Source organism: Aplysia californica, unplaced genomic scaffold, assembly GCF_000002075.1.
Source record: "Aplysia californica isolate F4 #8 unplaced genomic scaffold, AplCal3.0 scaffold00106, whole genome shotgun sequence".
NCBI lineage: Eukaryota > Metazoa > Mollusca > Gastropoda > Aplysiida > Aplysiidae > Aplysia > Aplysia californica.
This window is the reverse complement of record NW_004797376.1, coordinates 374,216-396,388: the sequence shown is the minus strand read 5'-3', so window position 1 is coordinate 396,388 and position 22,173 is coordinate 374,216. Positions and strand designations below refer to the sequence as shown.

The 22,173-nt window shown below is 41.9% G+C and overlaps 1 protein-coding gene across 2 annotated transcripts in view; it reads right to left on the bottom strand.

The window, feature by feature from the left end:
- Positions 1–21,841, bottom strand: part of LOC101858399 (keratin, type I cytoskeletal 9) — a 31,367-nt gene extending 9,526 nt beyond the window's left edge. The window contains exons 1-7 of one of the 2 annotated variants that reach the window (XM_035969024.1): positions 21,819–21,841; positions 8,039–8,297; positions 6,965–7,094; positions 5,720–5,898; positions 4,704–4,763; positions 4,126–4,249; positions 631–755 (exon numbers count right to left, since the gene is read on the bottom strand). In XM_035969024.1, coding sequence (XP_035824917.1) covers positions 631–755; positions 4,126–4,249; positions 4,704–4,763; positions 5,720–5,898; positions 6,965–7,094; positions 8,039–8,288 — 868 coding nt within the window. In that variant the 5' untranslated portion in view covers positions 8,289–8,297; positions 21,819–21,841. Of the gene's footprint in view, positions 1–630; positions 756–4,125; positions 4,250–4,703; positions 4,764–5,719; positions 5,899–6,964; positions 7,095–8,038; positions 8,298–12,643; positions 12,817–21,818 lie in introns of those variants that run through there. The other variant, XM_005095538.3, reaches the window with a different exon arrangement.
- Between the last annotated feature and the right edge of the window lie 332 nt (positions 21,842–22,173).

The following is a 22,173-nucleotide window of genomic DNA, read 5'->3' as shown; positions in this document are numbered from 1 at the left end:
AAAGTCCTAAAAACAGACAAATAACTTTTAAAAGAGACCTTTCACTTCAGGACAAAGCACTCATTATAGCAAAAGCCAGTACAATTTCACAATTTTTTTTCTTGATGATACTAAACTCCATTACAAACAAAAACAAAATGAACGATCAACCATGGCCAATCTCCGCCCGAAAAAAGCTAGGACAAACTATACACGGGTCAGGTCAGTTCTTCCATAAGACAACTAATGCTTCTTATACGTAAAGAGCCACTACCCCACCGTGCGGCGCCACTGACTGAAGTGTCTAGGCCATTCCCAAAGGGGGGATATTTCTCGTTCTTATGCACAGTAGAATTGTAAATGGGCGGATTCAACAATGTCATGCTAATAACTGTGCCTGAACTACAACCTAATCCTTACTATCGTGATTTTCCTCTACTTCTTTTGTATGTTTGTCAAGCTCTTGTGACCTGTTATTTCTGGGTTGCCTTGATAGTCAAAGCAGACTTTGTGCTGTTGAAGCTAGAGAGGTGAGCAGAGTCTGATTCCCTGTAAGGAGTTCTGTTGACATCCACCCCTGGCGCTCATATGACCTTATGCAGCAGCGAGCGCCGTAAAACCTCTACTAAAACTTTTTAAAAAGTCACTTACCAGTTTCTTTCTCAGGTTCTTTGTTCTGCAGCGCCAGGACATGCGCTCCGTTGATGGTAACCGTGAGGTAAGCCTTCATGAAGACCAGGACATCAGTCTTAGAGTTGGTTTCTATGACCCCAACTCTGAGGGAACCACATAATAAAAAGGAATCAGTGAAACATAAAGGAAAGCTTCCACACTTCAGCCATTCAACAAAATCCACAGCTACCCTCAACATTCCCTGAAAAAGGGCACAAACAGAAAATTTGATCAAATGTTAAACCAGACTACCTTCGATAACCCACAAAGAAAATAAACGTAAATTAAATACAAATAAATTATTATAATGAATCAAATTTGAAAACAAGAGAAAAAAGCAAGGTTCCAAAGTAGGCTATGATGAATAGAACAACAGTCCTATAAATTTTTACGAATATATATATTTCACATAAAACTTTTTGCATTGAGAAAGTTTTCACAATAAAAGGACAAATAAACAGATTTTCCCCACCAGCTTCAAGACAAATTATACAGACCCCATCCTCTTTCAAAAAAAATCCTACTCTCACAAAACGAACTTAAATATCCCATGTTGACGACAGTTGACTTTTAACTTTCCAAAAACAAGTTGTACAACCCAATTCTTCACAGTAAATTTAAGATTTCCTAGTTTTGATTTGATGTATTGATCCACTTAAGAATACCCCCCTTACAAACAAAAAGAACAATTTGGCAACAATTGCGCATATTAATAGCTATCGCTATGGTTGACGCGTATGAGCAACCAATACCCGAAGCCTAACCTAAAAAGAAAGTTTTAAAAAATTTTAGTCTTAAGATACACAGAAAAACTTAGCATAAAGGAAATTTTTTCAATGTCCACCCATATTACCAATACATTCAGGGTTGTAAAGCGTCAACAGTTTGCAGTGATGACAGCAATTGGCCAAAAAGGATGGAAAAGTTCACAGAACATCGCAATACACGTATAAAATCATTTTAAAAAATAAAAATTAAAAGGTAATCCCTAGATTCTCTTCCCCCATCCACTTCCACCCAAATACTCACAGTACAATTCACATTAGTCCTACCCCCCCCCAAGTTCATGTTATTTTTTCATTGCGAGTTACTTCACTTGTGTGGCAGAGAACCAAAGAAGTGCTAAATACAAGCATCACAAATCTAAACCTCATTTTAAAAAAAATCCACCTGACCATCACCACAAGCTGTATGACTGGATCTTTCAGCAAAACTAACATGGTATGGTGCAACATTTAAACATTAATGAGACTCAACCCATAGACAGACCCTTTTGCTGCATTTTCCTAGTGTAAGTGTTCGGAGAAACCGATTGCATGTTGAGATAAATAGAAAACTGGTCAATAGAACTTCAGAGTGAAAACATTCATTGATGAATTACTGAACACATTCTTGATGACAGCATGCACATTTCTAGGAGATTCCTGACCAAGAGATTCCATCAGCACCACGAATGGAGGAAAAAACAGAAAAACGTATGGCTGCTCCAGATATCACAAACATCACTGAAGTCTTCATTCTAAGAACAGTCCACTTAATAAACGCTTGAAGAGGCAGGAGTGGAGACCACCGCCAAGCAGAAGTGATTAAGTATCCGCAGCTTTACCCATTCGTTGCCTTATGAAATACCTTGTACGTCATTAAAATGTGTAATTTTTAGCTTTGTCCCGTACCATGAACCTGATGGATCATGGTGGTTGGCAACATCTGCTGTTCTTAGTTGCCTATAAGATGTTACATGTAGGTCCCACTAAGAATCTGGCTCCAATTTTTCTGTACAGCACAGCATGGATTCGTATTAGGGAAGAAAGAACGCCCATATCAGTATAAAAAATGCTAGTATTAGTTTACTGCTAGGCTTTCAAGTGATCGATAAATACAGGTCTTGCCTTGCAGATGAATGCACGATAAGACATAAACACTAGAATAACTGAGCAAAGGAAACAAAATTCACTTTTTGACTAAGTGTTGTATTTCTTACATTTACAAGATTTTAGAATGTAGTTTCTGAAAATTTATGTGCTCAGGAATTACACCAAATGCATTATGTAAATTTTGAGGTGTATTCCACCCTCCCATCTTGACCCGACCCTGATTGCCACGCCCCCTTCTTTCACCATGATGTTCCCTCGGATTTACAGATATACCCCTACCTATGATCTGTCGATACTCGTTATGAGTATACTCATAGCCTGGACAAAAGAGTTAACATTTGTAAACTTTTCAAAATTACGGGTAAGGTAGGGAACATACCAAAGTCCCGTGGTCAAAATGTCATGAGTGGGTTAGACCTAGACAGTGAGTCCACTGACAATGATGAGACATAAGACTGGTGTCTTGGCTAACGAGCTTAGTTGAAAATCAGTGTCGACAGTAAAAACACAACACACCCTGGCAACGAAGGGGTTAACGGAAATAATATGCAACTTGTTGAACAGTGAAGAACACACATTTAATATTTCCCTGGGACATCAACACAAGGAGGAGACAGATTATATCTACGGTATTCACAAAGACATGTAGTTTACCTTCTGGTATCATAGAAATATTTAACTAACTTAGTCTGAGCTACTATTTTTCACCAAACAACAATTGCACCCCCACACTTTTGGGGTATATTGAATCGTTAACTATAAAAAACACAGTGGAAGTAATCACAATTTTTCAAAAAAATGCAACAAGAGAAAGAAAGAAATGCTCTCACAGAAAAAGAAAACAGCATATAATTTGTCGGGATACTTTTTGTTTTATCAATACTTTGAAACGGCAATGTCTGGGGGTTATGCAATTTATCTTCTTTTGGTGCCCAATTTGAAATAAAATCATCTATTACAGCTACAAAGCCCCCCCCCCTCCCCCCCACATCGTAGATATTTATCGATAAACAGCATCCTGTAAATACACAGGAATCCGCCACCGCCATGTCACGTAAATACCCAGGAGTAAGCTCAAGTGAGTTAAGACACTAGACTAGTTAGGAATCGTTTATTTATTTCTCTTTTTTAAAAAAAATTAAAAATCAAGAACAAATATGAAAAGCTTCCCTATGTCTGTAATCAACATTAAGAATGTCTACAAGAATCCTTTCTAAACAGCACAATCATCACTTACCTCCACAAGGTCTGCAAAAAACGGAAGGAAGGTAGATCTAGATGAAAAGCAACAATAACTCTACGTACAATAAACAAAGTGTTGTTTTCACTGCAGGGCGAGTGAAGGTGTTCTGGAACAACCTTCACCTCCTGGACAGTACTGAACACCCTGCTCTGCAGCAGGGTGTTGTTGATAACACTATTTGTTGTACGCAATAATTTCTTATGCCACTGACGGCATGTCCTTTTCAGGACACGGTCTGACCAAGACAGTGTCACTGCCGGCAGACATCTATCTTTTTTTTTCTCTAATCAGTTTTTTATTTGAGGGGGGGAGACGACATGGACTGAGCCAAGCATCAGGCCACCCCTCCTTACTCACCGCAAATCGTCATGCGTTTGCACTTGGGGTACACTTTGCGTGAGAGGAAAGAGAACACGAAGCAAGTCTGGGCTTGTGTTTTCAGGCAAATATCTCACCCAGAGATTTCGCCGTTTGAAGCTTCCTGTGAAAGTAGACGAGGGCAGTGAGTGTAGAGAGGGCTGTGTCTGCCCCTGTTGTGTAGTGTGGCTCAGCACCTGCACTAGGCACTGCTGTGCCGGCAGCACGCATGTTTACATGCACAGGTCAATGGTGGGGAAAAAGTACACACTGTGTGTGCCAGGCAATAACAGTATAACACTGCTGCCCTCACACTTTTCTTCTTTATTTTACACATGAATTCACTTTATACTTTTATGGCAAGGTGAGCTTGTCAAAAACTGTTTAGCCATCATGTAGTTATGGCTTTAACTTTTTTTGAATCACTAAGACTTCACTCCTAAAGCTTCCTTATTAATGAACAGCCTGTTTCCAAACTGAAGTAACAGCATGAACAAAGAGAGGGAAAAAAATATCCCCCAAACAAAAAAAAAAGTTCAAAATAATTCTGAACTCCTTTCAACGAATAAATGTCTTACCTATGGACTTCGCTGTATTCTTAATTCTTTCACATTTTGTGGAATCCAGCACTATTGTGGCTGAAACAATAAAAAGACCAAGGACAAATTAAACATTGATCATTATTAAAATGATATATAAGAAACAACAATCAGTTCATCCATATTCAAACACAAAACTTTCGCTGTGGATTAAAAAATGCTTGCTCAAGTACTTAACTGAAAGCAAATTTGTATGGTTTCTCAAAGACTACTGCAAATTTTCAAACCAACCTTTTACTGTTGTTTCATCAAAAATGACAAAGACTAATTTTAAGGGCCATGAGAACTAAAAGTGAGGAACGGGAAAAAAAATACATTCCAGGTTCTAGAAGACTTCCATAGGTGGTATGCAGCTCTTCGCAATACTATATACTTTAGTCTTGAAAGGATACCCCCCCCCCCCCCCCCCCCAGTAACTTTAAAAAGCAATACTATACTACTTTAGTCCTGAAAGGATTTTTTAAAAAAATAGACAGAAGAACAAATTTTGGTATAACTAAAACAGACCCAACCACATGCAATCAAGCTTAAAAATGATTTTTTTTACATCCTTTACTTCCTTTGAAATTCCTGCAACTCAACTTATATTCATTGCTAATAATAATAGTCACAGGCTCACCAACTTCTGAGATACTGAATTCTGGAATTTTGACTGCGCCGGAGCGCCACGGACACACATTTCTGAGAGAGGCTACTAAAAAAAACACCCACACCACAAAAACAGCTCAACCACGTTTCGGGAAAGGTACGGGAACAACGATGAATTCGGGAATTTTTCGAAAAATTCAGGAAGGTTGGCAAGCCTATAGTCATCAAAAAGTGCACATAAATACAAGCAAATGAAATTTTTTTTTAGCAAAGCACAGGTGTTCTGTAGTCATCAACAGACAAGGGCGTTCATACGTCACTAGCACATTAACACAACATCTATCTACATGATGTGAACCTGTTTATCAGAGGGGGAAGAAAACAAAGTTGTCTGCAATAACAAATACCTGTCTCCTGCACTTCTGTGAATGGACCCTGAGGTGATTCAGAGCTGTCTGCTGGTGCGTTTGGATTGCGTCTACAGTTGATCTCTACGGTGACAAAACGGTGATAGAAAGGCATGCGCATTATACGTCCCATCACCTGTTTCGCTTCACTGGCAGATACCATGGACAGCTCAGCTGTGCTGAAATGGGGAGATAAAAATTCAATACAAATGTTTGTTGCTTTTAAAATAATTAATTGAAATGACAACGGATCTCTTGTACTTAAAACTTTTTGTTCAACATTTCTTCCAGAATAAGAAAATACATTAAATCACCTTAAAGTTATTAAAATATATCATATATCAGCTCGGTCTTTGCAGGTGCTTCGAATTATTCATTTATACATTCATGGCTCCAAAGATTAACTCTTTTCAACCTGGCTGTACCCCCACGGACACTGTACCCGTCTTGGGGCCACCGCACCATACAAATTGGAATTCAGCCCTGACTGCCACGCCCAGGACATGCCCGTGGATGCATAGATCTAACCCTAGCCATCGGTACTGCACCAATTCCAGTACCGATCCCTTCACCATGATCTGAATCACTATTAAATGAGTCTAATTCCTGTTCGTTATCATCCACAACGGAATTTACTGCATTTGATTCAGAGTAACTTTCATCAAATTAGTCTCATTCCCCCTCACAACCCAGCACCACTTCAAGAAGAACTTGGTCGATCCTGAATGTGTGTATCTGAGACATTTTTCAAGCTTCTGCACCCACAAAGAAACCGCTGTTCATTGGAAAATTGAAATATTCAGACAGCGCTAGCATCGCCGTATTTGCGCATTTTGGTAATTACAAGCAGAACTAGCTGTTTGACGTGACCGTATAGCTGTTCTGAGTTTTATCATAGCTTTGCCCAGTAATTACAAGCAGAACTAGCTGTTTGACGTGACCGAATAGCTGTTCTGAGTTTTATCGTAGCTTTGCCCTCGATGTGAGTATACTCGTAGCCTGGATAAAAAGAGTTTTAATAAACAAAAACTGGGAACCTCAATCCGTGAAAAACACTATTTCAACATTTGAGATATATGACAATCTAAGGATTATCATGCCATAACAAGATGGATTCTTACAGGAAAAGGCAGGTAACAGAAGTCAAATGAAACATGAATATTAAACAATTGAATGTTCGGCCATATAAAAACGCCTGATCCAGCGACAATAAACTTATGCCTGGAATTGATTTAATAAACTTACCCTTGCCCATTTTTTCTTTTTGGTACATAATACCATGACTCTTGCGCTATCTTCGTGGCACTGTCAAGCAAGCAATTCCGGCAGTCTTCTTGATCAATCGGGAAGATTCTTATGTTCCACATCCAGCGTTCTGTAAGTGAAAGCAGCATCAAAAATGGTTAACATGAAACTAATTATAATGTGTGGCATTGTCATTGTGGTGAAACCATGCCATCGCCAAAATAATGAAATCCAAGAAATTGACATTTTTTTTCTGATTAAAAAAAAACAACCTTGCTGCAACAACAGTTCAAATCAAAACATGAAAACAATGCCAACGAAATTTCGCTATGAACAAGATTGAAAGGACATATATAATACTCAGTACCTATACTACTATGGTTGAAAAGTGAAGAAGCTACCCCGTGGTTTGCTTGTTTGAGTAAAGAGAAGCACATCAATGTATTACAATTCGTCTTGTGAAAGGAAAAAGCAAAACAGACAAGACAGAAACAACAGGGGGGAAAAAAAGAAGCAGGACCTACCAGAGGCACCCTCCAACCATGTCGTAAACAAATTAGCAAAACAAACAAAATACATCAACTCTGAGTATACCAAAGGCTATGCCCCCTTTGTACGCAGCCTATGTTGTCATCCAAGTTTTCAACAACACAAACTTCCCTACTATATAATTCCATTCCTATTTAACTAATATGTAATACCAAATTGAGTGGACATAAAAGATCTCAGCAGTTAACATCTATTTTGATTTTTGATTAATTAGATAAGTTTGCAGGGGTTTGGTAGATTCTTGTAATGACTGTAAACAGTCATGAGCCAGCTGAACTGGCATGCTGAATGCAGGAGTTAAAATTATTTTTTAAAGCATTCAATTGGATCCACAGAGTTGAAAAACAAGGGGAAAGCCAGGTGGAACCTGAAGAAAACCACAGAAAAGTGGAAAGACATGGAAGAATGTCAAGAAGCTATCCCAAAGATAATGGAAAAATGACAAAATGATTGTTGCTAGCCTCTACCCTGATCCACGGTGAGAACAGCAATGATGATACATTACAAACAGTTCTAATAACAAACCTTTCATCTCATTTAGGCTCCAGTCCGGTATGCTGTGAGGAGCATACCTCAGTATACTAATTTGTGTCTCCTTGAGTTCCTGCTCAAGCTCCTCCTCTGTTTTAACTTCTTCCTCCATCTTTATGGTATCTTTCCCTTCTTCCTGGGCAGCACTGGCATCTCCAGCAGCCTCTCCTTGTGCTGGGGCTTCTTCGCCCTCAGTAGTTTCTTCAAGCATCTTTGCCTCCTCGTCCGCCATTTCCTGGTCCATTGATCACAGCTAGGGGTGGAAAAAGGTGTCAGTTGCTTATGAGATTAAAAAGCAGAACAAACAATATGAATCAGAAAAACAACAAAATTAGATGAACATCATGACTTTTTCTAATGATTTTAAAATACAAGAACCATGTTTTTAGTTTTGTGTTAGGCATAAGCGACAAAGAAGGTGAAAGTAGATGTAAATCTAGAAAAAAAGGCGATCGGATAATAAAATGGTAGTGCCCTGAAAACTTCGAAGAAAAGCTAGATCTAGACCATAGATTTACAATAAGTAGCCATGGCTAAATCGAGTGCCGATGAGTCACAGTCGGACAAAGAATATAGTTTTCTCTGCTCTTTCTTCTTTCGGTAAGTGTTTTACGGCGCTCGCAACTGCATAAGGTCATATGAGCGCATTTAACTTTTTCCAGCTGGTAGGAAATTTTGAATTTTGCCTGTGTTGCGGCCAAAGCCTACTCTTATCAATTTTAGATCACCCAGGGATCTTTACCATGCGCAACTTGCACACAAGCCCTCCAAGACTTTTCGTCCTTGTCCAAGAAGACTAGGTGTAGATCTTTCCTACCAGAAGATCAGGTGTGCGGCTGGAAAGTAAGACAGCAGTAAGAAGGAGCCAAGGAGTAGCAGTAGAAACGCTGCAGAAAGAGTCAGGAGCCCAGAGGAAGGGGCAAAGGAGGTGAGGGCAGAAAGAGGAGACGAAAACATGTGACAGAACATTGCTAGAGAGTAGGAAAGGAGGTGAAAGGAGACAATTTTAGAGAAGAAAATTTTTCGGTCACTACCCGGATTCGAGCCCGGGACCTTGGAAAGAGAGGCCAGCACCTCAACCTCTAGGCCCCAAGAGCCCCCTTTCTTCTTTCTCTCTAATAATATTAAAAGAACATTATAAGTAAAATCTAAGCCAAATGTCATATTGAAACCTTAAATAGTTTGGGCACCAGGCGTGTTTAAGGTTAGTGTTGAGTTCAGACCGATCTTTCCCCCCAGCTCGCGGCAAGCCAGGTGGACACAAGTGCACTGCCGTGGCAACGGAGGACGAATTGGGTTAAACCAGAAGTAACAACTGGCTACAAGTTAAGCCTAAAACTAGACCCAACTGACTGCACAGTGACTATTGATTGGGGGAAAAATTCCATAATGAGCGGCAACTCAGCTTAAATAGGGTTAGGGTGAAGTTAGGGTCAGGGTAAGTTCCCTTCTTTATTGTGTTTGCAGGGGTGGTTGCATATTACAGAAGTCCTTCCTTGATTACTGAATTAGAAGACAGTATAGTCTCTGCCTAAGATCCCAGAGCTCGGGGGCAAGGAAAATGCAGGATCTTAGCTGACACACCAAGGGGAGAATCTACTGTGAACCATGTTAAGGCCCACAACCGGTAAAACGGTCTCCCTTCACTCTAAACTGAACTGATGTGACTCCTGGGTGGGTTTATGACATGGCCGTCTTTATTCGGACTCGAGCCCGAATAACATTTTTTCATATTCGGACTCGAGTCCGAATAAAAATTTTTTAATATTCGGATTCGGGTCCGAATATGAAAAAATGTTATCCGGAAAAAAGGAAGTGTCTTCGTTCTATAGATCTAACGTTCAGTGCTTCCAATTTTCCGCCATTTTTTAGTTTCCCCCTCACCTTATCTGCCGATCCGATGCCTGCCGCCTCATTGATACGCCCCCCCCCCCCATGTTTCCCACTTTCTTTGTTGTAGTAGAAAAAGGTGAAATTGAAGATAGCAGACCACCTGGCACCTGCACATTATGAGCTGTGTAAAAAAAAAGACCGATTCATTCAAATACACAAGCCTGTGTCATCTCGATTGTTTACCAAGAAAAAGTTGTGTTGCTGTGTGAGCATACGCCAACTTTTGATTCCATAGACAAGCGCAGAATTATTACATTATTACGTAGATCTACGTCAAGACTAGCTTATTATTACATAATGATCAGTTGCCGGGAGAGAAAAAAGACTGATGCGTACGCGACGTTCAACGCCCGGACCAATAGTGCCCCCCCTTCCCTCCCCGACACGCACACACAGCCACACGTGTGCAGGCCGCCCATCCGACCCCGACACACGCTAACGAGCCATCTTTAATTGCTTTTGATGACCTCTTGACAAATAAACATTTATTAGAAGCGCAATAACTTTTCAGGCCGGCCTCAAATTCATAAGATAAAAGGCCGTCGTTATTCGGACTCGAGTCCGAATATGAAAAAATGTTATTCGGACTCGGGTCCGGAAAAAAGGAAGTGTCTTGGTTCTATAGATCTAACGTTCAGTGCTTCCAATTTTCCGCCATTTTTTAGTTTCCCCCACACCTTTTCTGCCGATCCGATGCCCACCACCTCATTGATTATGATTGATACGCCCCCCCCCCCATGTTTCCCACTTTCTTTGTTGTAGAAAAAGGTAAAATTGAAGATTAGCAGACCACCTGGCACCTGCATATTATGAGCTGTGTAGTGTAAAAAAAAAGACCGATTCGTTCAAAATACACAAGCCTGTGTCATCCCGATTGTTTACCAAGAAAAAGTTGTGTTGCTGTGTAGAGCTGAGCATACGGCAACTTTTGATTTCATAGACCAGTGCACAATTCATTACATAGATCTACGTCAAGATAACTTATGGCCTATATTATTGTAATAATGATCAGTTGCCAGGGGGAAAAAGACTGACGCGTATGCGACGTTCAACGCCCGGACCGATAGTGCCACCCCCCCCCCCTGACACGCACACAGCCACACGTGTGCAGGTCGCCCATCTGACCCCGACACACGCTAACGAGCCATCTTTAATTGCTTCTGACGATCTCTTGACAAATAAACATTTATTAGAAGCGCTATAACTTTTCAGGCCGGCCTCAAATTCATCATAAGATAACAACTCGGCTCCTGCACAAAACGCCTTTTTGCCCGAAGTAATCCCGATCTCTACCCAGCCTGAGGCGAGTCACGAGTGAGGCAGGACAGGAAGCCGGAGTCACAAGTCACAAGAAGTCGGAAGTGATGTCATGCTGGACAAGAATCAGAGTCCGAATAACATTTTTTCATATTCGGACTCCAGTCCGAAGTCACTTCGTTATGACATGGCGAGCAAAGTGAGGTCAACCTTCGTCATGACCAATCACAGAGGCATGAGGCATGCAGATGCCATTTTCAATTATTATCCTATCGTGAGACTCAAGATTTACGGCACGCTGTCCAAAATCAAACGCTTTCCATCCCATCTCTGACGGAGTCCTGTCATTACTCACCATTACTTTGCTTTGTGACCACAAAAATTAAAATTCAGAGTCCTTCAATGGTTCAGGAAAAGTTCTGTTTGCTGTGGTCACGCCTAGAGCAGACTTATAGGCCCTACCCACCCAGTGTGTGATGACGATGTAAGTTTAGGTGGAGAACTCAAAGCAAGTTCAACTTTTGGGGAAAACAAACGAGATGGCGAATTCACACCTCGGTTTGATCCCATGGCCTTTAACAACACACACATGAGATCACATTCTCACGAGATCGGCTGACATGTGTAATGTGTTCAATTATCTCAACTTTCGCGAAGTTGCCCGTGGAACTACATTTTGTCCGCACGTAGAGAACTATGAGCGCGTAGTTAGGCTAGGCGTGCGTAGTAATCACGGGCCCAGACTGGATGTCCGATAAAGTACACAGTACAGCCAAAATTGCCGTAAAGACACCCGGAGAATATCCCCTCCCCCCGGGCCCGATAAACAATGCCCAGAAAAGATAAGCAGCAGCATCATCAACGGATCACTGCATCATACCGGTAAGTCTCCTGAAAAAACATGACATCGATCGCACCAAACTGGTCCAAATTGAAATGTCGTGCCATATCATGGCCATGGTACGTCAATATTCTAGATCTACACGATCTTTGGTGCCATGCGGTTGGCTATATTTAGATCATGTAGATCTAGTCATGTGATCGGAGGGGTATCCCGTTCTGATGTCATACAAGATGGCTCCCTTACTTAAAAATAGAGTTTGCGTCGTTCTACGTTTTAGTCACAATTTAGTGTAGTCGCATGTTCTGAGGCCTAACCTAAAGAAGAGAAAGACAGGGAAAACTAAGATTAATATTTGATGAAGCCAGCTTCATTTCGGTTAGGACTAGAATCTAGATCTAGGAATCGGCAGACCATACCATTGATGATTGACGAATGTACAATGTCAGTGAGTGTAGATATTCTAGAGGATAGATCGTGCACAATGAATAATAGGCTACCGGCACGACCCGGAAAAACCGGCGTTTGGTAGGCTAGAGAGGCCTTAAACGATGGGTAGGAATTCAGGCAGTAAGACGATAAACTGATGATAATCCATCACAACTTACCTGCAGCAATAAAGGGTGGGGCCTGGGACAAATTAATTCACTCTGACTTGGTCTAACTTTAGCAAAACAAGTAACAGGATCTTTTTCTAGAAATCAACATAAAATTTACACACGACGTTTATTCACGAATTTGCTGGTTCTGCGCAGGTCTAGTTTGCCAGGAAGTATGAGCCGTTCCGTATCATGGCCGAAACTGAATTAACATAGGCTACTTTGTGGCCAAAGAGGATTCGAGATAAGATATGAGCAGAGAAAAAAAAGAAAAACAGTGTTTATTACCATCAAAATCAGTAATAAGACCTTCACCGAAATGACACGACCAATAATAATAACTATGTGTCAAACAACTCCGTCCCAACACTGAATCTCGAAGCAACCAAAAACCACCAACTTGAGGGGTTTTATGAATGTCCAAACCGTTGCTCCATTTCACCGCCAAAGTAAATACACCACAGCCAACCTGGCGTTATGAACATGTGGCCTTTGTCGTGATGATGGGCAACGGTCCTTGTTGCCATTTTGGCTCCCCTCTGAATTGAACCCATAGATGTATACTCTATGATTGAACCAAAGATAGTACATAACCATAGATGTACAGAACATATCGACTCTGATTGAACTCGCCCGTGTGTGTGTTTCAGTTGGGCTGATGCCTAGCTAGGCTTTCTCAGTCAGGCCATATATATCTCGGATGTTTGGCCCCGGCATTGGAGGCCTACCACGTTCCCGGAGGGTCAATGCGAAAAGCAGCGATAGACTATGGCGTTAGTGCGGGTGATGGAGCATTATCGCACTGTACTCACTAGACTGGCCTACAAAGACCCTTACTTAAATGCAATGCATTTTTGTTGTTGCAGCTTTTTTGTGAGAGTTTGTCGGCTCTTATAACAAAAGAAAATCTTTCCAGTGACAGAGTATCAATTCGTAAACATGAAAATGAATTACGTTTGCATTTTACCGCAAAAAAAAGACCATGGCACACTAGTGTGGGATAACTTTTGTTCTTCACTTGCAACATCGTTCTCACACACGTTTCAACAAATATGAAAGAAAATTAATTTGACACATACACACACACACACACACACACACACACACACACACACATATATATATATATATATATATATAGAGAGAGAGAGAGAGAGAGAGAGATAGAGAGAGAGGAGAGATAACTGAGAAATCCCTTACCTCTGAAAAAAAAGTTACTTTGCTATTTTTTTCTTCGCCTGTCCTTCATTTGCTCCGCAAATCTTTTCATGAAGACTTCTGCCAGCCGCATCAGCTTACGCTAACAATCAAGATGGAATATCGCTGGAAAGTCCCACAAAATCGCCACAAATCAGTTTCTGCACAGTTTTTCAGTGGTTTCCATTTAAAAATAATAAAACCCTACTCAACAAGTAGTAGTAGTAGTGTAGGCCAACAATGTCTCTTTGGAAGGTTACACACGAAGTGCAAAATCTAGGCTAACTGACTCTAGCATGTGACACCATCTCTAGTGAAGCCAGGATGCCTGATTATGTGCTTCAGTTTTTGACGCTTCAAATGAAACCTGCTCTTTCACGTCGTCATGGGTATTTTTAACAAAAGTAAAATACAGAGAAAATGCAAAAACAGGGCCATCTCAAGTTCTGCTGAGCAAGACAAATGTATTATAATATAATCTTTACTCTTTGCAACATTCCCAATGGCTCTACGTACTTGTTCAGCTCACGGAAGTCTAGGACTGGTCGGACTTTGTTTTTCGTAAGCTGCTCGACCGCCATCAACGGGATAATTCCGTCCACCTCCCCATCCCATGGCAGCAGTATTCCGTCCTCAATCCATTTTTCAACTTCTTTGTTGAAAAGCTCCCTCGTTGCTCCCTGCATTCCACTGTCATACATGGCAACCTTGTTCCTCAACTGTGGGGCACAAACGTCCTTCCAAAAGTACCTAACTGTCCATACATTCCCATCGAAGGTTGCCTCAAAATCTTTGTCCTGGATGGTAAGTCCATCGGGCCTCTGCGTTACCTGTGCCGGAGACCCGCCCACGACAGCGCACGCCACCTTCCCAAACTGTACAGTTTTGTCGCCAACAGTCACCCCTCCAAGCTTCTCTATGACATCCATTCCAATCACCACGTCGATGCTACCAACGATATCATCAACCACAGTGGCTTGGGCTTCAACACACTCTCCAGCGATCTCAAGTTCAACTGGAGCAGTTCCCTTACATTTAACTATCCTCCCGTCGACTGCTTTGGTGTACACCTCCCCTTTCCAGTCATTCACGAACCGGGACCTGATCATTGTATTAGAACACCCAGTGTCCACGAGCGCACAAAGCCGCCTGCCTTTGCTGTAGACCGTGATAATCGGTACACCCCGCACACCGCCCTTGGATGTATTAGTTGACTTGCCACTTGCACAGGCTGTCCCAGTCTCTGTACCATTGTCGCTCTTGGCACCCCCTCCCCGATCTCTTGACTCGTTGACCTTGCACCGAGAGGCAATATGCCCCTATTCGCCACATATGAAACAAACAAGTCGTCTTCTACGATGTGGCCCACCACACTGAAAGCACTTGACCCTCCATTTCTTCCCTTTGGACGCCGGCTCCACAGATGGAGCTGCTACACCCATGGAATTCTGAGTCAAAACACGAGCCCTTCCAATAAGGTCGGTCACCCTCATACCCTCAACTCCAAAGATTTGCTGTAACTCCAATCCAACATTGTCCGGGAAACCCGTTATAAATGCTAACTTCATCACCTGCTCTAAGCCATTCCCAGTAAACCCACACAGCCTTGCAAGCCTCCGTAATTCGTTAGCAAATACATCTACTGCTTCACCCACCCATCTACACTCCCTTAACCTTGCATAGGCAGTAAATTGATTCTCTGCAAAGGCTTCCCGCAGACTCTTTTTAATGGCCACAATGTCAGTCTTCTGTTTCGTATCCATCTCCAGATAGACAGCTAAGGCTCCCCCTCCAGACACGGTGGAATGAAGCTCGCGACACCATCAATGTTCGTCAACTTTGCCACTAACTCTACTTTAGTAAGCCATGCCTCGACATCCCCTTCCCCACTAAAGGTTTTAACCATATCAGGCCGAACAGCCGCCACCATCTTTGCCGCCATAACTAGCAACTTAATCTAGTCTACACTCTATATCTAGATGAATCCAGCCCCAGCTTAGAGATCTATATTTCTAGCCGAAATAGCTTGTTGTTACTTGGAACATAAAACAAAGATTTTATGCTACTAACCTTCTGTCACATGCCACTATAACAGGAATTAGCCAAACCTGTTCCTCTGCTCTGTGTTGTGATTCCTTCCGCAGCTTTGGGGCCCCGATGCGTTGGATTGGAATCTCACACTTCACGCACAACTGAACTGAGGCTCTAACTAGCCTTTCTCACAATCTACACTGTCAGCAGGCCTCCTCTGCCTTGATACAACTCTCTCCTCTCCAACTCCCACCAGTAGTAACTCAGACTTTTATCAACTTGCAAACAATACAACTGAACACAGACTCACACTTTACTCACTCTCACACTTTCAGCCAAACAATACAATAGGCTAGGCCTAACCCCCTGACACAACAAAAAACAACCAAATACACCACAGCCTAGTGGAGATACACTGGACCAAGGTCAAAGAAATATTTACATCAATATGTTAAGAAGTACTAGATCTATGTGCAAAGAAATGGGGGCACAAGGAATCGATTGGCCAAAATTCATTGGATTTAATTAGGATTAGAAGTCAACCACTGAAGGCAGAATAGTGAATGCAAGTAGAACAAGAGGATAAAGAGCGGATGCTTTGGAGCAATGTAGAAATCTAGGCCCTATAAGACAACAGCCAAGGATGTCAAGAAATAACTAAGAAAAGACAATGAAGAATTCATGAACAGGCTGGCAGAGGAAGCAGCGGGAGGGCACATGCGAATGACTACAATCTACCTTTACTAGACTACAAATACTCTTGCTGGAAAATGGAAAACCTGTTCTTCCAGTTACAGGACTAAGAGGGAAAAAACATTTTTGAAAGGAAGCTTTGATCAGTCGAAACGATGGGTAAAGCTTTCCAATAGTCTCCTGAACAGACCACCACCGAGTAACTCGCTAGACATCCTGCCTGCTAAAAATGAGGTACCAATCTGCTGAGCTCCTTCAAAACAAGAGATTCTGGATGCCAATGTTGATCTAAAGCGGCTGGTCCTGATCAGATTCCACCGGAGTTCCTAAAACTAAAAACAGATGCCAAATGTGACAGTAGACTCCCCCCCCCCCCCCCCAATGTTTATCAGAATCTGGAATGGATCAAGTTCCCAAAGGAAGAAGGACACATCGTGAAGCTTCTAAAAAAGGGGGGAATCTAGGTTACGGCAGCAACTACAGAGGGATCACTCTTTTCTCAATACCAGGTAAGGTCTTCTACAGAATTATTCTGGAGAGAATCAAAACTGCAGCGGATCCAAGACTACAGGATGAACAGGCTGGTTTCTGGAAAACTCGCTCAACCACCGACCAGATTGCCACGCTGAGGATCCTTGTGGTCTAGTCCCTTGAGTGGAACTCCCAGCTGATCGTCAATTTCTTTGACTATCAGATGAGAAGGTTTTTGACAGAATAGACCAAGCAACACTATGGAAGATAATGAGACATCACGGAATCCCACAGAAGTAGGTGAACCTCATCGAGGCATGTACGAAGGGACTATTAGTTGCAGGGTTGTACATGATGGCCAGCTCACTGACAGCCTTGACATCAAGACTGGTGTGAGACGTGGACGTTTATTATCACCTTTCCTCTTCTTTTATTGGAAGTCGATTGACTGATGAAGGGAACCACTAGATCACACAGGAATGGGATACAGTGGACCTTAAGGACACAGTTGGACGATCTGGATTTTGTGGACGACTTGGCGCTTCTGTCACATATCCAGGAACAGATGAAAGCAAAAACTTCAGTATTAAACAGCCTATCAGAGTCTGTGGGGTTGAGGAACCACCCCGGAAGGTCCTAAGGGCAGATGTACAACGAAAGGAGAAGTTCACGACAGAAGGAAATGCACTAGAAGACTTTGAATCCTTCTGCTATTTTGGGAGTATAATTGAAAGAGAGGGAGGAACAGGTGCTGAAATAAAGTCCCGCATTGGAAAGGCATAGGCTGTTTTCATATCTTTGAATAGGATATTATAGAAAATCAGTTTGATATTTAACTGTAATAAAGTAACAATCAATCTGTGTAATAATCGTACTGAATAGAGGGATAAATCTTCCTAGTAGTAACCTATTAATTATCATGATTGTGTCCCCTTTGGCCACTGGCACAGAATTCTACACTTAGAAGTGTAGAATTCTGTGGCCACTGGTCTGTTGTTGTAACTCTTCTGAATAAAGTTCAGTTCTGGTGTACCCTTGATGGCCGCCTCCATGAATTCAATGAGCTATGTTGCTTGTAATAGACAATCACGTCAATCTATTACATTTTGGCGACGAGCAGAACCCATGAGCTAAATTTTTAAGAGCTCCAGTACTTCAAGAAGCCCAAAGGCTAAGTATTTTTTTTTTTTACTAGACATGGCTTTGTACGGCCAGATCAAAGAGTATAATCCGGTGGACGAAACAATCCAAGATTACTTAGATAGGCTGGCATTCTATTTAAAATTTAGTAGAAGTTAATGGTGTTACAGCAAATGAAAAGAAAAGAGCTATTCTGATTACTGTGATAGGCAGTTTCGTTTGATTAAGGTCTTGACTGCCCCTTGTGCCCCCTCAACAAAAACGTTTGATGAGTTATACACTCCTGGAAAACCATCATGCACCCCCACCGCCCAAGTTCTTGCAACGTGCAAAATTCGATGCTAGGAACAGGCATGACAACGAAACCATTGCCGAATATATATGTGGCTGCATTAAGACACTTAAGTGAGCACTGCCAGTTTGGTGACTCTATCAACGACAGAATCTGTGAACGGTTCGTCACGGGCGTCAACAATATTGACACCCAGAGGAAGTTACTCCTCGATCCTCAGCTGACTCTAGACAAGGCCATCCAGCTCGCAACGTCGATTCAACAGACAGATGAAGCTGCCAGAGCACTACCCCCCACAGCCTCTGGGAATTCGTTACAAAGTAACAGCAGACTAGGTTCTAAATCTAGCAAAACCACGTCACACTACCCAAGAGCATCTGATGCAACCTCGCGTCAAGCACAGCAATCTAGGTCTAGATCTAACCAGTGTTATAGGTGCCTTGGCCCTCACCACCCTCAACAGTGTAAATTTAAGACATCTAAATGCTACAAGTGTGATAAACAGGAACACATTGCCTAAGCTTGCAGGTCCAGACCTAACCCACCCATTGTGCAGAAGTACAATAGCGGTCAACGTAGACAACCTCAACCACAGAGAAACCACTACGTCGACAACTCACTGGACCAATCCGAGTCCGGGGTGAAGCCTGCCTTCCATTTATTCACCATATCTGAGATGTCGTCTTCGTCTCCACTCAATGCCCCACTCACAGTCAATAACCAGAGTGTGAATTTTCAGTTGGACACTGGTGCAGCACTAACTGTTGTAACACATGCTGACTTTAACCGTCTCATTCCAGTAATCAAGCTGCAACCGTAATTGAAACAGTTACAAACATATGTACTGGTGACACTGTTCCAATTGTTGGGGAATGTACTGTGCATGTGAATCACAATGATGAAAGTTTGAAACTTCCACTCATAGACTCATAGTGGTAGAGGGAGAGGGACCTCCTCTGCTGGGAAGAAATTGGCTTTGCACGTTAAAACTTAACTGGCCGTCAGTTTTTGCACTTAATAGATTAGACACAGAAACTTCTGTTGTAGATCTAGGAAAAGTACTGTCAGAGAACCAGAGTGCTTTTGAAGAGACAGGCTTACTGAAAGATAAAACTGTCAAAATCACTCTCAGGGATGAAAAGCCTAAATACTGCAAGGCCAGAGTGCCGCCTTACGTAATGCGCGAGAAGATAGAAAAAGAGCTAGATAGGCTAGAGGCTAATGGCATTGTGAAAAAGGTTGAAAGTTCAGAGTGGGCTACTCCTATAGTGCCCGTGCCCAAAAAAGACGGCACAGTCAGAATTTGCGGTGACTACAAGGTCACTGTAAATAAGCAAATTGAGCAAAATAGATACCCTCTTCCCAGCATTGAGGACATTGCTCTCAAGCTAGCAGGTGGTGAAAAATTCACTGAATTGGATTTCTCTAACGCATACACTCAGTTGGAACTTCATGGTGATTCTAAATAGCACACTACCATAAACACCCACAAAGGTCTCTACCAATACCAAAGACTCTGTTTCGGGATCTCCTCAAGTCCAGGAATATTTCAGGCTGTCATGGACAGTATCTTCCACGAAGTTCCAAGTGTGTGTGTGTACTCTGACAACCTGTACATTACAGGTAAAAACGATACTGAGCATCTTCAAACTCTCAACAGAGTTTTGAAGATGGCCAGTGAAAAGGGTTTGAAAATCAACAAAGAAAAATGTCAATTCATGCTTAATGAGATTAAATTCTTGTGGTATCGTTTGTGCAGGGAGGGTCTCAAACCTCAGAGTGAGAAGACAAAAGCCATCAAAGAAAATGCCCAACAGCTCAGAGCCTTCCTAGGCTTAATAAACTACTACGGAAAACTCATAGGAAATTTGTCAAACACTCTGTCCCCTTTGTACAAGCTGCTGCAGAAAGATGTGCCTTGGCACTGGGGTAAAGAGCAAGATAAGTCTTTCCAAACGGCTAAAGACATTCTGTCGTCTGAGACACTCTTGATTCATTATGACCCAGGAAAAACTTTGATCTTGATTTGTGATGCCTCTCCGGATGGAGTTGGCGCAGTGTTAGCACACCATGATGAACAGGGTGAACGACCCATTGCTTTTGCCAGTAGGTCACTAAATAAAGCTGAGAAAAATTATTCTCAACTGGACAGTGAAGGTCTAGCCATGATTTTTGGGGTTAAGAAATTCCACAAATTCCTGTTTGGCAGACACCTCACACTCATAACTGATCACAAGCCTCTTTTAGGTTTATTTGGAGAGCATAAATCTCTTCCAGAACATGCCTCACCTCGAGTGCAAAGATGGGCAATTACCCTCGCAGCTTATGATTACCAATTATAGCACAGGCCTGGCGCTGAGAACAGTGCAGATGCACTGAGTCGTTTACCTGTAAAAGACAAATGTTCAGACTATGTACCTGAAGAAATTGAAATGTTATTCAGTGTCATTGAAACTCAAGTGTGAATGCAACTGATGTTGCAAAAGAGACAGAAAGTGATGAATGTCTGAGCAAAGTACATGAGTAGGCCTACTGTTTGCATGGTTGGCCTGAGAGAGAGGTACATGAAAAATTTAAACCTTACAAACACAGGAAGCTAGAACCCAGTTTTGAAAATGGATGCATTTTGTGGAGATCAAGGGTAATCATACCAAAAACCTTGCAAAATGAGGTACTGACCATGTTACATGACACGTATGTAGGAAGCTCTAAAATGAAGAGTCTTGCTCGTTCATGGTTCTGGTGGACAAACATGGATGCAGCCATTGAGAAATTTGTGAAGCTTTGTAGCACATGTGCTAAACATTCCAAACAACCCCCAAAAGCAATGTTGCATAACTGGAATTGGCCCACAGAACCTTGGAAGAGAATCCATATTGACTATGCTGGCCACTTTCTATGCTGGCCACTTTCTAAACAAAATGTTTCTCATAGTAATTGATGCCCACTCCAAATGGCTAGAAGTAAAAGTCATGAACACAATCACCACATCTGACACTATCACTATCATTGAGCTGAAGGAAATATTTTCCTACCATGGCCTAATAATAGACCAAATTGTCTTTGACAATGGTCCAAGCTTTACCTCTCAAGAATTTAAAATGTTTTGTGCTGCAAATGGCATTGAGCACATATTATTACATGTGTATAACCACTTCGCCATATCACCCAGCCAGTAATGGCTTAGCAGAGAAGGCTGTTGGTACCTTCAAAAGTTCCATTATCAAAATGGGTAACAAGTTTTCTCTTCGAGAGAGAGTAAACAGATTCGTAACCAAATATCGTGTCACTCCACTCGTCACAACAGGCTTAGATCTACCTTCTTGTGAGCTGCTTTGTGGTAGAAAACTAAAGACATACCTTGATCTTCTCCACCCGACTGTACAACACTCTGTCATACAACACCAGCAATCACAAAAACTCAATCATGACAAAACAGCCAGGGAAAGAGAAATGAGGATGGATGACAGTGTGTATGTCCGGAATTTTGGAAAGGGGGATAAATCGTTGCGTGGACAAATTATTGAATGTTCAGGTCCAGTATCATATAAAATTAGAACAGACCAAGGAACACTGATACGCAGACATGCAGATCAAATCAAATTAACATGTACTGAAAATGAGCATGAATCAGTCACCCCCACACAGGATAACCGGTCCATGCCAAATGTGCAGTCTGCGCCCAAACCTGTAAATAGACCTGTGAGTGTTGAGT